The 15000-nt window shown below is 36.8% G+C and overlaps 3 protein-coding genes across 4 annotated transcripts in view; 1 reads left to right on the top strand and 2 right to left on the bottom strand.

Annotated features, from left to right (window-relative positions):
- Positions 1-2340, bottom strand: part of LOC140924229 (uncharacterized) — a 2535-nt gene extending 195 nt beyond the window's left edge. Inside the window, exon 1 of the mRNA XM_073374261.1 lies at positions 1-2340. This exon is cut by the window's left edge and continues 195 nt beyond it. Coding sequence (XP_073230362.1) covers positions 942-2066 — 1125 coding nt within the window. The 5' untranslated portion in view covers positions 2067-2340 and the 3' untranslated portion in view covers positions 1-941.
- A 3385-nt stretch (positions 2341-5725) lies between these two features.
- Positions 5726-8160, bottom strand: LOC140924286 (uncharacterized). The gene is made up of 2 exons (XM_073374317.1): positions 7814-8160; positions 5726-6503 (listed from the first exon to the last, which is right to left on the bottom strand). Exons 1-2 carry the CDS (start codon positions 7892-7894, stop codon positions 5973-5975), a joined length of 612 nt encoding a protein of 203 aa, XP_073230418.1. The 5' UTR covers positions 7895-8160; the 3' UTR covers positions 5726-5972.
- A 1999-nt stretch (positions 8161-10159) lies between these two features.
- Positions 10160-15000, top strand: part of LOC140924234 (peptide-N(4)-(N-acetyl-beta-glucosaminyl)asparagine amidase-like) — a 15098-nt gene continuing 10257 nt past the window's right edge. Inside the window, exons 1-3 of one of the 2 annotated variants that reach the window (XM_073374263.1) lie at positions 10160-10475; positions 13478-13574; positions 14140-14286. In XM_073374263.1, coding sequence (XP_073230364.1) covers positions 10357-10475; positions 13478-13574; positions 14140-14286 — 363 coding nt within the window. In that variant the 5' untranslated portion in view covers positions 10160-10356. The remainder of the gene's footprint in view (positions 10476-13477; positions 13575-14139; positions 14287-15000) is intronic. The other variant, XM_073374264.1, reaches the window with a different exon arrangement.

Consider the following 15000-nt stretch of genomic DNA (forward strand, 5'->3'; position numbering starts at 1 on the left):
TATTGTGGTAGGTCATTCGCTACAAAAAGGTCATAACATAACATTTTATTTTAGTTCTGGCTACTTCGCTAACGCTTACTTCTAACACGGTCTGTCAACGGGGAAGCGAATATTTCAAGCTATTTGGTGCTAAAAATGACAAATACTTTTTAGCGCTGCATGACTTCAACAACTTAGCTTATATATACCAGCTTATGGTACAGATATTTTTAAAAAAGTAATTTCAAAGAAATTTGGTTTCCCTGGTTTGTTCATCATTATTTTGTTTTCACAGCGGTATTTACATATGTTATCTTAAACTTGACATAGTTGTCATAATGTCGTGCCGTTTTCCAAGTTTGATATCTTATCGATAGCTTTGCCCTTTTGCAGCCATACATCTGTCGTCAATCTGCAGTTACTACTTTAAATGCCATTCTTATTTTAATTAATTTACGTAGATGACAACCGTAGCAAGCCAAGAGGTAGCCAAGCAGTGCCGCGGCGTACTTTGTCTGAAAACATTCTGATGATATGAAAAACAATATCTAAGCTTGTATTAAACTACCGAAAATGATGAAAATGAAAGATGAAATGAAACGGAAATACACCGGCTCTTTCAGGTCGGGCCAGTATCGTGGGAAACAACATTTAAGTGAAAAAGAAACAAAGTATCATGAAACTAAAGTGGCAACTTTTTCACAGCGTCATTGAATGTCAAGCAGTTTTGGTTTTCGTGTCGCTTTCAGTCTAGATTCAAGTAGATTCGTTTTTAAGCAGATTATCTTGTTTCTTGACTCTTTTTTGTTTTAATATGGGGCCAAAACAATTCTTCTCAATGTCAACATATCAAACAAAATCCGTTCTCCCTCTGCTTACAAGTTCGCGGTCCGGGAGACCTCCATCTTTTTTGATCTTTTCGTAAAGCGACGCTTTTGTTGATACAGATTATCGGTCGTGTCTTAAACCGCATCAAGCCCATTGCCGATAGACCCTGTTACCTTCAACACAATGTTCTTATTCACACGCGCTGAGTTGCTGTCTAAGGTTGCTGAAGGTGTATTTTTCTTTCTCGTGGATTGAGTTGAAGGGAAAATCACATACGCAATAACTAAACACAAAAGGAAATCCAGCACTCTTCCACACGTCTGGTAGCCCCACCAAGACCAGTGATCCACGGTATCTTCGCCCTCAAGATCATAAAGTTTGTATAGCGAGAAAAGAGAATACAATTCTAACCCAACGTAGAGCAGGCTCAGAAGAACCACTAGTCCTGAGATTCTCGCTATCTTTTGCGCTCCTTTCGGAGGTTGATTCTCATTGTTATGTCCATGTTGTGAAGCGTTATTTAAAGTTGACGCCGAATCTGTTGAATAAGCCCTGTCTTTTGTTGTCCTCTTAAAAAAATTGATACTTTTTCTCCACTCCAAGTTCACTTTCTGACCACTGTACAGGAAGCAAATCGCCAAAACTGTCCACCAAGCGATTTGAATAGTCTGGCACAATATGAGAAGACGAGCAAGCTTTGGACTGAATGTTATGATTACATATATAATGAACACAACGATGAAATGCGTCGCTATCACCGATACAAGGAACTTAATGTTTTGGAGACGACGTGAGATCAGTTCGAGTTTGTTGACTTCAAGGAAAGCAAAATGAATGAGCGATAAGGAAGATGTAAGGCATGGATAGCCAATGGCGAACAAGATTCTCACCACCAACACGGGTAGATGCAAAACCGTGTGAGATTCATAAGGATCCAGTGCGAGGAACAAAGCTCTGGATAAACTAAACAACATCAACATCAAACAAACGACGAAGAAATAATTACCAAGGGTCATTAATTTGGATCTTTGTCTGATACGCACCACACAGAAACAAGAGAAAAAAGCCATTGCGATAAATAGCAGTGCGAAACCAACGAAGTGTACTTCCCAAAGTGCCTTCCATTCGGTCAGCGCGACTTTCCAGTCCGGCAAAGGTTCTGGGTCCGCCAGTGGATCAATGCCGTGGGCCGTCGATGGCATTTCTGCTGTGCTTTGTGAGTTGATCAACGCTTTTGTTGTTTCTGGATTCGCCGACATCTTCCTGCACTCGTCACGCGGTGTTGAGCTTCAATATATAAACACTTCGGTGATTAAAATGCCCCTCTCTTCATTCGGAAACTCTCTTTCGCCGTATAAAGCAACGCTAATTCCCGCAGCTCATCAAAGCTGTTTTTTTCGCATACAGACGGGACCGCAAATGTTTCGCTTTCTCTTCAGTTTGCTCTCAAAATCGGCTTTTGTACCAATAAGCTCTCGCGGTTTTTGTGATGCAAAACAGCGGCTTTAACGCTATTGCTAAACGAAAGCGAGTTTACGTGCGTGTGAGAATGACATCATCATATAAACAATGTTAAACGGACCGATATCATAATTCCTATTTTAGGGTTATATGACCTCATACAGAGAGATGAATCAAAGATACTTGCTTTAATAACTTGCACATGGGCATATTCATAAAGACTTCATAAACTGGAGTAAAAAAATTGTTCTTCTTAATCCGAGCTTTGTTCTCTTTGTTTTATACCACAATGACCCGCTACAGAAAACAAAAATCAAATACAGGGTTTTTTTTCTATTTATCCATCTGTTTTAATATTCAAAGGAATATTATTGAAACTTTTCAGAAAAATAGTGCTACTTTATTCCCGAAAGACAAACATTTCATATCCGTGACCCATAATAATATTTTGTCCTCTCGAGGGTGAATATCTCACCAGGAGTTCTAGAATTGATGTGTCATGTTACTTTGTTTTGGCGAGAAATGTTTAAAATTTTCTAGAAAAAAATCTTTGATCCCTTCACAACGCCTTGAGGCAAAAGTGGTATTTTTTAAAGAATACAAACCATTTGGGAAATCGCCCTTGAGGAATTTGAATTGTAAAAGGCAGTCAAAAGACCTGTCCGAAACTTCTTTCAAGTCGTTTCAAAATCCTAGTTCCTTCTTTGTGGGATTGGAGGCGTTTTCGCAAGCTATTTATTACATTTCTTTGACTTCCGTTTCGTCAAGTGAAAATCGCGTGGTGTGTGATTCGCATGACTTTTGTCCGCATGATTTTCATTTTATAATTAAACAAGTAAATTTACTCTCTATCTTTTACCGTCTAATACGTCTTCTTTTTTGCGAAAAATTTCTACTATCGTTTGATGAATCATCGAAAAACATATTCTTTTTAGATTGCTTTCTTTATCGATTCTCTTTTTATTTTGACTTAGTTGCTAGGGAACGAATAAACGAATTGTTTATCTTATCACTTAAATGCTGAGCTATTTTCTTGGAGTTGAAATACAGACCACTTTCGTTCTACGCAAGCAAGTATATATGATGATTCTAGAAGTAAATGTTTGGGTACTTAGTTCTTTTCGACACTTGCAATAATATACATTAAGATTTATACTGTTCAAATTTGAAATATCAGTCAATCAAACACTATTATTAGAACTGTTGGTTTAGAAATAACCCCTTCTCGATACATTACATTTCCAATTGTATTAAAACGTTCTGAATATTTCACTGTTAAGAAATCAATGCCAGATACCTGGAGCCCATAACCAGAAGCGAGTAACTTCCATGTACTCATGTCACGGCGTTTTCACCGACCAGTTTATTTTTAGAACAATTTTGGCGCGAATATAGAATATATTTTTAGTCCCACTAGCCAGTCAGCAAAACAAAAAGAAATGAAATGGTATTTTTGAACTTTACATGACCTTTAGTTTTCCTTTGTCATATCTCATACTTGGAAAGCGCTCATAGATCGAGCGGAGCTTCCACTGTTATGGGCAAAAGCGTTCTAAAATGTAACTAAAAAATAAACAGATCCGTGAAAGCGCCGGAACATAACGCCGAGACCCATGTTAATCAATTGTTCCCTTATTTTTGGGGGAGGAGTTTATTAGAAAGGGGGCGTTTATTGCAGGGTGACTTCTAATACAACCTTAACATCATAGAGGGGACGTCATAAGACCATTGACGGTAATATGGGAGATAATTCCTCACAAAGCTCTTTGGGATGAGGTTTTATTGATTTTGAAAGGTAACCCGCTACATGGCTGTATCCACAGACTCAAGAGTTTAGAAGTATAGTTAATTTTAACCCTTTAAACTGGCATCTAAATTCTCCTTGTGAATATCACTGATAAATCAAACATAAAGCTCATGAGAACAAAACGGCTATCAGGTTAAAAAGTTCTTCATTAATTATTGACAAATTTTCTTCATCAGTATCATGAGAAATGTATGGAGAGCTGTGTGCTGAATATCACCAGTAAGACTTAAAAGTTAAGCCTATTCACATGTCAGAAGAATTACGGATGTGACGTTTTCTTGATATAATCTTTTTCTCCTCACAGCTAGAATGAACAATACAAGAAAGGAGAGATCGAATGTTGATACTGAGCTTGCTTTTCCTCCTGTTTCCATTTAATGAATTATTATTCTCGGGTACATCTTTGTTACAGTTCTAGCATTTGTCTAGTTAAATCCTTGGAACTGAAGACGGTTATTCTTCACATTTCCAAGTTGTTTTCTCGTTTTAATTTTCCAGTTGTTTTTTTAAAAGACTACTGAAGCGTATATATATAAAACCATTTAAGCTTTGGTAATTCACAATAACATTACAGTATAGAACGATAATGATTCTCTGCTGCATCCCACTCATTCTAATAAATTATTTGTTCTATAGCTCTTCCGACTATTTTAAAACAAAAAAAAGGAAGAAAAGTGCCGAAACTAACCATCTACCTAAGAGTTTTAATTATTTGGTCTGTATACAGGAAGGGAAATCACACTGAACTATTCAGTAATATTCTAGGGTATTCAGTACACAGCAGTAAGAGTTTTGAGACATTCATTAACATATTTTCCTTCCTTTATCCCCTTACGGAATTATTATTTTAATAATATCAGTTTAAGGTGTGTAAGATTCTTGTCCGCAGGAAAGAACATTCCCTCGTTTCAGTGATTTTACAAAGATTCTTTATACGGCATAGCCGTAGACATCTTTTATTTCAAAAATATTAACACTATACCAAGCAGTACTGCTTCAATATTACTTGAATAAACCATATTTAGGCATATATTAATCTTTTATTTAATATTTATTTATTCATTTATTTTGATAAAGGTAAAAATATAACTGACTTAGACTACAAAATCTTTTCTCTACGGTTCGTCACGCAAAACGCGCGAAAAACAGCTGACGCCTTCGCGTCATCTCGCGAGATACGAGACAACTTGTAGTCTAATTATGACTCATCATGCAAGAGCATACTCCAATGTTGAAATTTCCTATGAAATCATTAGCAGCTGTGTTTGAAGAAGGATGAAATAAACCCCCAATTAGAAGCTGTTTTCAGAATTCAAATCTACGCTTTTGCAAAAGCTTATTTCTGAAAAGTGGTTTTAACTAGTATGTCGAAAAATCAAGTGACTTTGTCATGACCAACCACATTGTGCACTGACAATACAGTAACTAAGCAGTGATCTAGACAAACACCTGCAGCCATTCCGAAGCAAAGGAAGACCGACGGGTATGAGCAAATCCATATTTGGTTTGGTCTTACTTCTGATTTGTTAAATGAGAAAGTAACACGAGATTTTTGGCCAATCAGAACAACCTCGTCCCCAGGGCGCTTTTCCCTGGCTTTGGGGGCCCCCAAAGCCAGGGAAAAGCGCCCTGGGGACGAGGTTGCAATCAGAAGGCAATTGAATGTCCACACAACACAGAACACAGACTTTCTACACTCCACTCAGTTACAAAAGCTCTAAATTGACTTTCACTGCTCCAGATTATCCATAAACTTATCATTTAAATGTAAAATGTTTTGACATATTTATTGGGCTCGAACGAAGACATTTTTTCTCGCAACGTGTTAGAGACGTTCTCGTCATGTGTTTAGTTGGCAAGAAACTGGAACTAAACGAAGGAAAGAACCACAACGGCCTTAGAACAAACCCAAGTTCACTACGTCAACTGTTCTAGACTCTATTATCTTTTTCTTGAGCCTTCTTGTGCGTTCCTCGTCAAGAGAATTCTCTTGACTTGGTTCTGGCACCATTTCATCGGTGGGAGAATTTGGTAAAGAGCTTCTTATTTTCCTGGCGTCTATCCCTGAGGAGGCACTAGCATTGTTTTCAAACTGTTCTTGAATTTGCGCTACAGCTTCCTCGCTGGTAAGCCGCGTAGACCGTCGCGGATACCGTTTCAGTTCAAACATGGGTCTCCTGTGCTGTGCATCGTTAGATCTGTAACTGCCTCTCGAGTAACGTGGTCTCCTTGTGGTATCGGCTTCGGGGCTGCTAGGTGATTTATTTGGGGACAGCTGCAGTTGTCGTCTTGCAGCAACCTTTTGGGGGAATTCATCATCTAATATTTCTGGATATAATTCAGCGGCAGACCTCACAAGAAGCTGAAATTCTTCTTTGAAGCAAGAGAGCTGTTTTTTCAAGGCCTTTTCTTCTGCTTTTAAGGAATCCTGTTGGAAAGCAAAACCTGAAGTTTCTAAAACAGTTTTGTTAAACATGCCATTTATAATAATTATAAAAGTGGTTAAATACAAAGACACTTGGAACCTCAATTCTCGCGACCTGTATCAGAAACAGCATATTGGTTCAATTCTTTTCCGGGGAAAACAGTATCGCCTTATTTGATTAATGGGCTCAGCTGAACACCCATCTATTGGTTACACGTTTTTTTTTTGTAATATTTATCAACTTGTTCCATTATGTTGGCGTTAATATGCACAAGGTATGACAAAATTGCTTAAACCAAGTATTGCTTCAGCGATGCATATCGGAGACTAAGTAGTTTTGTTTCGATTTGTTTGAATGAGAACCAACGCCAACGATTTCCTTTTCTCCTAATTGTTCGCCTATTTTTCCGTTTCCTGACTTCTTCGCTATTCTTTCTTAGTTGAGAAAATTTTAATCGTTGAGCCTTGACGTTAACAAAGTTATTTTCCTTTTGTTTCCAGCCGAACGTGTAAAATCACATCCCGCGTAAATCAAAATCCCATCACGTACAGTGTATCGTGTTATCAATATTTTCGATTAAATTTAATGATGAAGGCCAAATTTAGAGAAACTAAGGCTTTAGCACTTCCTACTCAAACACTTTGTTTTACAACAAAAACACATGAAATGAATAAATTAGCATGCAGTGTCGTTTCTCGCTGGACAAATCAAAGTTGAGAATCCTTAATACAGAGAAATTTTATGGCTGTTTTTTTAATTCGCAGATTTATTTCCATAACACTAGCATTAATTTATCAAGTACTACTAATAAATCTTTTAAGGACTGGTGAATACATGCACAAATGGTGAGGTATGTTAACATGAAAATGCAAATTTCGTTTGCTCTTCTCTAGCATTTTTAAACAAGGTAGACAGAGAATCTAAGTTGAATTTTGACATGCTATTGTATTCAATGAATAAATGTTGAACTGTTTGCTGTCGAGATTATCCATTAAATTCCTTTAAATTATCCAGCGCTAAAACAAAAAGGTAGTAACTGACACTCAGTTGTGCATTGATTACATAAGATGGATGATGTTTTCAAATTTTTCATGGGACTTGATACCTCCATCTTTAAAATCAAAGCTGTTCACAAGTCGCGAACAAGTTTGAAACTTTTAAAAAGAGTTAAGAGGTATTTCAGTAGAGTGCTAAACTGAGACAGTAAATCGGAGCATTTAACAATCTTGCACGCTTATTACACTCTCCGCGTTGATCAATATTCGTGATATATTTTCAGAATTTTATGTTGAGCAGGCAGTTATCTACTCACCATTTCAGCTTTCAATGCTAACAGAATCTGCTCCGGAGTTTGAAGTTGTTCTTCCATCTCTTCGATGGCCTTCGATGTCATCCTGATCAGCTCGCAGAACTTGTGAGGCCAAAAAACGTTATTCAGCCAAGGCAATTGAGCTAATATTCACAAGTTTCTGTTTTGCATTTTCAACAAAATATCGTGGCAGTGATCATTTGCAGCGATTCCGGAGTGTGCTTGTAACAGTATCTAAGTACAGAATCAGGACCGACTGGAGTGATGATTGGTCGATTCTCCTTCGTTTCTTACAAATGCGAGTTGATCGCGGGCAAATATATCTACCAATAGCATGAACAAAAGATGATTAAAAGTTAATAAACTTTTTAATCAATCAATGGTAAACAAGCGCGAAAACTCTTAAACAAACCTTAATACTGCTGGCCGTCCCAACGTAACACCAATGCTAAAATCGGCCTTGATTTGCGTTTGAAATCAAAGAGGGAAACTAAACATAAATCTTCCTGTCATGGCACATCTTAGATGAGCAGTTCAACGAACTACATATACTGCAGGTACAGTCAAATCACTTTCGTGACAATGCAAATTATAACTGTATGTGTTGAATAACTTGAAAGAAGTCATGAGCTTAAGGGGGGAGGCTGGGAGGGGGGGGGTTCGTAAAATCATGTTCGCGGTAGACTGCTAGCAGTCTCTCTTTTGCTGTTGTACTCAATTTTTTTTACAGCAAGATTTATTAGTCATGTGATTAGTCAGAGAGTCTACTGTTACGTACTGAAGGGGGGTGTTGAAAATTTGGAGGCAAGAATACCGAAGCCATTGACTCCGTCGCGAACTAATAATTGGGGGAGGCAGTGTTGTCGAAAGGTGAACGCTGTCCCACCCTGACTGCTAGCTGGATTTGTTCTTGAGTTCAAATTCTTTGGCCAAGTTTGAATTCTTAACCATATTATGTTCCATTCGAAGTATTTGTTTCATCAATCCGTGAAAAACCTTATTAGCGGGGGAATAACTAAGTATTTTTTATTATATATTTATTGTCCATTAAAGGTAAGATTAATGATTTCCACAATAAAAAAAGAAAATAGAAAGGTACTGTCTTTCTTCTTCTGGTAATTTTTATTACTCTTTATTTTCTTTCGCCTCTTTGAAATGTTTGATCTACCTTTAACCTAACCATGGGAGGTCTGGGTCAGTAGGCGTCTACCCCCAGGGTTACGCCCATAGGAATGTGACGGAGATGCTCGTGTATCAGAAAGAAAGAAAATGAAATGGGACAAAACCGTGTCAGGACCCTGACCGTGTTAAAAACAGGCAGTAAATTTTGAATGAACAATAGATATGAGCGCCAAATGGTAATTAAATAACAGTAATGGTCTTATTGTTTAAAACGCCATGAATTGAGTCATAAGCTCATTAGTAATGGAAAGAAAAAACAGAGCATGTTCTGTGTTGTTCGTAAAATTTTAAAAGCCGAAACCTTACCTTTCACATCATCATCAATATAAAACGTTGTGTGCAATTTACTATTGCCATAAACAGGCGTTATAGTTTTTATCAGTGGGTATCATAAATATTGTCTATTGTCTATCCTGGCTTTTATCATGTGCGACCCGTTTTTAAAAGAACTGAATAACATTTACGAGTCATATGAAGAGCTTTGCATCCACGAGCCATCAGAGTGATTTTACTAAACCGGTGAAACATTACGTAACAATTAGTACCAAATAAACCAGAACAATGAAATTGGAGTGTAATACCGCGTATTAGTCGACCATCTATTTCACGGGTTAAGTAAAAGCACTCTAAGTACCCCGGGGGGGGGGGGGTACTCTTGGGAATTCTTGGTGGGGTGTACCGCCCCGTTCTTCAAATTTTTTTGCCCGATTTCAGACCAAAAAATGTTCCCGTTTTAGACTAGACCTCTAAAATCCATACCCGTTTTCAGACCTGCCCTTTAGGCAAAAACTATATAAGTATTATTTGGATTAGAGCGCGAACTAAAAAAATTATTCAATCCCTTTCGAATTCGCATATTTCTCTTTCTTACTTTCTTACTCATTTGGAATTGAAACGATAAAAACATTCATACACTGCGTAGTTCCCTCGAAAACCATACCCGATTCCAGAGCAAAACGGCGCAAAAACCGTACCCGATGGGGCGGCACATACCTGTGGCTATATAAGGGAGTACTACCCCCCCTCCCCCCCAACCCCCCAACCCCGGGCTAAGAACTCCATATCAGGGCAGCTGATGAACCCTACTTCCGTACTTTTTCCAGCTGTCAACATGAAGTAATTGTTCAAATTTAGCTACACCGCTGATGACTCATAGCCGCGGTCACCTGTATCCGGTGAGAGCTGCGAGAAGGCAAAGGGGTCGCATTCGCTCCAGCGTTGAGTGTTGTGTAGTAACTGCATAAAAGGCTCAACCTGAAAACTCGCATTGGTATCCAGATCATTTAATTACTGTTGATTGATAAAGTTTATATTCTGCGGTTGAAAGACTGTATGTTTTGATACATCTCGGTCCCTGATCCAACATGGCCTCTTCAGACCTTAGTCACGGAAATACGATTGTTATCGAAGAGGACGGCAAATTTCAACAGCAGATCGATCTTGCAGGAAACAGACTTGTTGTGGTGGACTTCACTGCTTCTTGGTAAGATACAAGTGCTTTTTTTTTTGGATCATGAGCTAAAGAACCAATAAACATTGACTAGCAGCCGGAAACCGCGCAGGAAACCTTTCTATATAAACACAACTGTATGTTCCTAACTTATGCCGTTGAAGCGGTCACGCATTAGGATTCATTCACAAATTTGAACGCTTACTTATAAAAATCACGTTCATGATCTCAGGTGAATTTCGCGTAAAATGTCCTTGATAACGAAAATCTTTTTAATAATGCAAGTCTAAAGTTGCTAAAAATATTACCTTTTTAAACACTTAGTGCAAAAATTATTTAAACTTACACTGTAAATTTTACTTTTAGAGACAATTAATTTGTTACACAAGGCTGTTGCGTAACATTTGTACTAAGTTCAGTTTATGCTTGTTGATAAGTTGCCTTTTATCATAAACATAGAGTTAGAACAAGGAATAACACTAAAAATGAAAGCACCAAAGTTGTTGTTAATACATGTGTCTTCTCCATGGAAATTATTAAGCCCAGCACACACTAATAACAAACAAAAACCTTTTTATTTTATGTGATGTCATTCTTGCTTGACAAACAATGTTTCTTCTGTGGTATATTGTATTTTTTCAGTTTTAATATTTCTTCTCCTATACTAAAAAGTATTATATATAAAAATGCCTAGTAGCTGTACTTTTAGCTTATAGTAAGATAAAGAGAAATTAAGACAAGGCAGATGTGCTCTAAGAAAAATTGAAAGGCAGCCCAGTGCTCTGAACTTATGAAATCCAAGGTGCCCAGCATATGATTTGTACAAAAAGAGTAAGATTTTCTAGTCGCCCAGGAGCAAAAGTTAGGCACCACCGACCACCGGGCACTGATAGAACACTGCCTTAGTTAATATAAAGACTAGTTATATGACATTTTTTCACAAGTTTAACCATGTTGATCTATTCCTTTTATGTACTCTTTGTTTTAAATTAAGAATCTTTCTTTGAAATTTTGTACACTTACAATTCAAATTATAACAAACTTTTGCATCCAAAAATTTACACTTTGGATTGTTTTGATCAACATCAATATCCAATATGCCTTTTTCTTCTTTCAAGTCATTGTTTCTGTGTTGTTTTGAAGTCATATCATTTACGAGTAGTTTTGTTGCTATTTATTGTGTGTTTGCCTAGTCATGACTGCTTAGTCATACTTTTGCTTGTGATTTGAGTGCTTGTAAAAAGGTCATTTCCTTTTTAAACAACCTTTAGTTGACTTGATAACTTAATTTAAAAGATCTACCCTCAAGACAGGAAATGCTGTAATGTTTCTATTTTACACTTGACATCCATTTTGTGTCATTTCCTTTCAAAATATGGGATTGAAAGAATATATCATAATTATATGTTTTAAAAAACATATGGCACTCCTCCAATACTGGTAAATTAAAATGTTTTGGCTTCTGGAGAAGATTTTGAAAAGCAGTAAATTTCAAATTAACATGTTCTTTTTTAAACCAAATTATGGAGACTTAATTTGACACTGCAACTTTTAAATTTGTCCACAGAATCGTATGATGTTACTATTCAAATGAAACCTTTCTGGTAGAATGTTTTTTATACTCTATATTTCTAGGGATTTTATGAGGAGAATTTGACTGTTTTTGTGAATTTTTCTTTGTCCATTGAATGATATGGGTACAATCACATCTTCAACAACAGAACTCTCACTTATTGTATTATAATACAATTATTCTTACAGGGAGCTGTAGTTCTAATCTTGGTGGGTAATGTTTTAAACCTGACAATATTTTCAAAACCATAAGGGGACCTTCATCTTCAAGAAATTGTGTTTGACTGGGCTGTTAAGTAGTCTGCACATAATAAGTTAGCAAAACAGAAAAAAATAGTTATTATAATAATAAGTACTTCAGATCTTGAGGGTTGTAAGGATGCTCGTGAAAATCATCACTCACAAATCAACTTGTCTTAAATAGATTTTTTAGATTAGTTTTCACTTCAGTGAGCATAATTTCCCATAACGGGGTAGTTTCTAAATAAATCTGACTAGGTGTTGTGTCAGACAGATACCTGATGAAATCATAAATTCAAACTGTTATGGCAAGCAAACATTTTTTATTCAGACATTATATTTTTCTCAAGTTTTGTCGTGCTAAACAATAACAAGTTTGTGTGAGTTTGAATAAAACCACGTCTGATCAGGCCCAAATATCTTTATTTTCACAAGGACTTATAGTTTAATGATAAGTTTTGTACAAATGTATATGAGACTTGCGGTTGACCCTTCTGCTTTTTCCTTGTTGCAAATTTTAGTTTCTTTTGTTCTATTTTCTTGTATACTGATGTTACAAATTTATATGAAAAGAAGAAGGAAAGAATAAGTTGTCATTCAAGTGTGATAAGTTACATATACAAAAAGTAAATTTATTTGAATTTTCAGTTTAGTTTTTAGAAACTTGTCATAAGTCAAGATGTTACAAGGTAATTGACTGGTGGGATTCCACTTCTACTCCCAAGCGAGCTGATAGCTATAAACTAAGATGAAAAAAAAGTTTCTTCTTTCCTTCGAAAACTACAACCTGGGACAAAACATCTTGGGACACATTAGAATATTAGGGGCAAAGATGGCTCTTTGCTCAAGTAACGTTTTTAAACTCATAACCAACTTCTTCTAAAAGCTTGGGAAAGTTGTTGTAAGAACCTATTTCTGCTGTCCCACTCTCTCCCCCAAGCAATGTTGATTTTTGATTGTGTTGAAAAATAGTGAATGCATGATACAACACTGCACCAGGGGAGGGGGGGGGGGGGTTAGGGAGGGAAAATGCATCCTTTTGTCTAGCTATTACAGTGTTCCAAGAGTTTTGACTAGGGATTTAGCTATTCACAAGACACCCAGTTGTGCAATTGGCTAATCCCTTGGTACATTACCCCTCAGCAAGGCCTTGACAGAGTTCAGTTTGACCTTGCTTATTGAATTAGGTTCCCAGTTGTGATGATGTGTTATTGTGGCTTTAGGTGTGGTCCTTGCCGCATGATGACCCCCGTTTTTGCACGTCTGAGTGTAAAGTATTCTGCTGCTGTTTTTCTGAAAGTAGATGTTGATCAGTGTCAGGTGAGATTATTGCATAGCAGGGTACTCAGAATAATTTAGTCTTTTTTACTGTGAAGTGTGCAAAATCGTGAACACCAGAAATATCTCTGGAATGTTATTGTATTGCAATGAGAAGGCAAATTAGGCAAGAGAAAAAAAAAACCCAAGCAGCAATAATAATAATAAATAATAATGAGTCTTTATTTCATCAAAAGATAAAACTACATATCTTATGTTACAATAATACAGAAGATAAAAAACTATGATAAAAATATCTACATATATATATATATATATTAAAAAAGTATGTTATTACAATAAATGGCGCTTAAAAATCAACCTATTTACAAAGGTGTTCATGGTAATTACAGTTCCGATTTTTGTGGTTTTGTGGCTTGCTCGACTGTATGTCCAGATCTTTGTTGTTATTAGTCACAACACAATAAACATTCTTGAGATATTTTAGGTGTTAACGGTTTTCGAAGTCGGAAAGTAATAGTTAATTATTGTTTTGTATATATCTACTCCACTGTTAGAAGTAAAGGGTTAGTTGTATTTCTTATAGTGCTGGTTCCTGTCTCAATAGGTGACAGCAATGCGTAATGGGATCCAATCCATGCCGACATTCTTCTTCTACAAAAACAGAAAGAAAGTGGATGAAATGACAGGTGCAAATCCCACTGGCTTAGAAGATAAAATCAATCAGTGGATTGGTGGTGCTGTGGAAACTGTGGTATAAGTTAATTTTGTTAATGGTTAGCTTAGCCAATTGTGATAAGGACACCTCTCTTCACAGAGGCAGCATAACCAATTGCTGTAGCGAGGTGCTGTATTTAAACTCAATTTTCTTCAGTTCAAATCCCCCTCTACTCACTTTCTTGAAGTTGTATTTGGTAGCTCTGAGCTCAACTCATCAGGTAACTGCTTTGCCTCTGATCAGTTAAAATTCTTGCTTGTTATTTTTATCCATTTAAAATATCTGCTTCTGTTCTTATTTGAGCTCCATTATGTAGACTGTTGGGTTTCCAGTAAATGTGTCACCATCGTAAAGTCAATTTCTTTTTTACCCCTGCTGTGTTATGCACATTTCTTACAAAAGATGGATAATTGCAGCATACAGTTGAACCTCTCTGCGATGGCCACCTTTGGGACAGAAGAAAGAGGCTGTTTTGAGCGGTTTAAACAAGACTCAATGTATCGACTGTCCGCCAAAAAAAAGCGGCCATTATAGAAAGGTGGCCATTGTGGAGAGGTGGCCGTTAGTGGAGGTTCGACTGTATTTAACCCTTTAAGTCCCAATAGTGACCAAGATTAATTTTCTCCTGACAATATCCATACTATGTCAAGAGATAAGTTATGAGAATTAATAAAATGATCACACAAGAGAATATGCCTTGATCTGTTACCAAATTCTCTCAACTCATTCTTTAAGGAAATGTATAGAGAT

Source organism: Porites lutea, chromosome 14, assembly GCF_958299795.1.
Source record: "Porites lutea chromosome 14, jaPorLute2.1, whole genome shotgun sequence".
NCBI classification, from domain to species: domain Eukaryota; kingdom Metazoa; phylum Cnidaria; class Anthozoa; order Scleractinia; family Poritidae; genus Porites; species Porites lutea.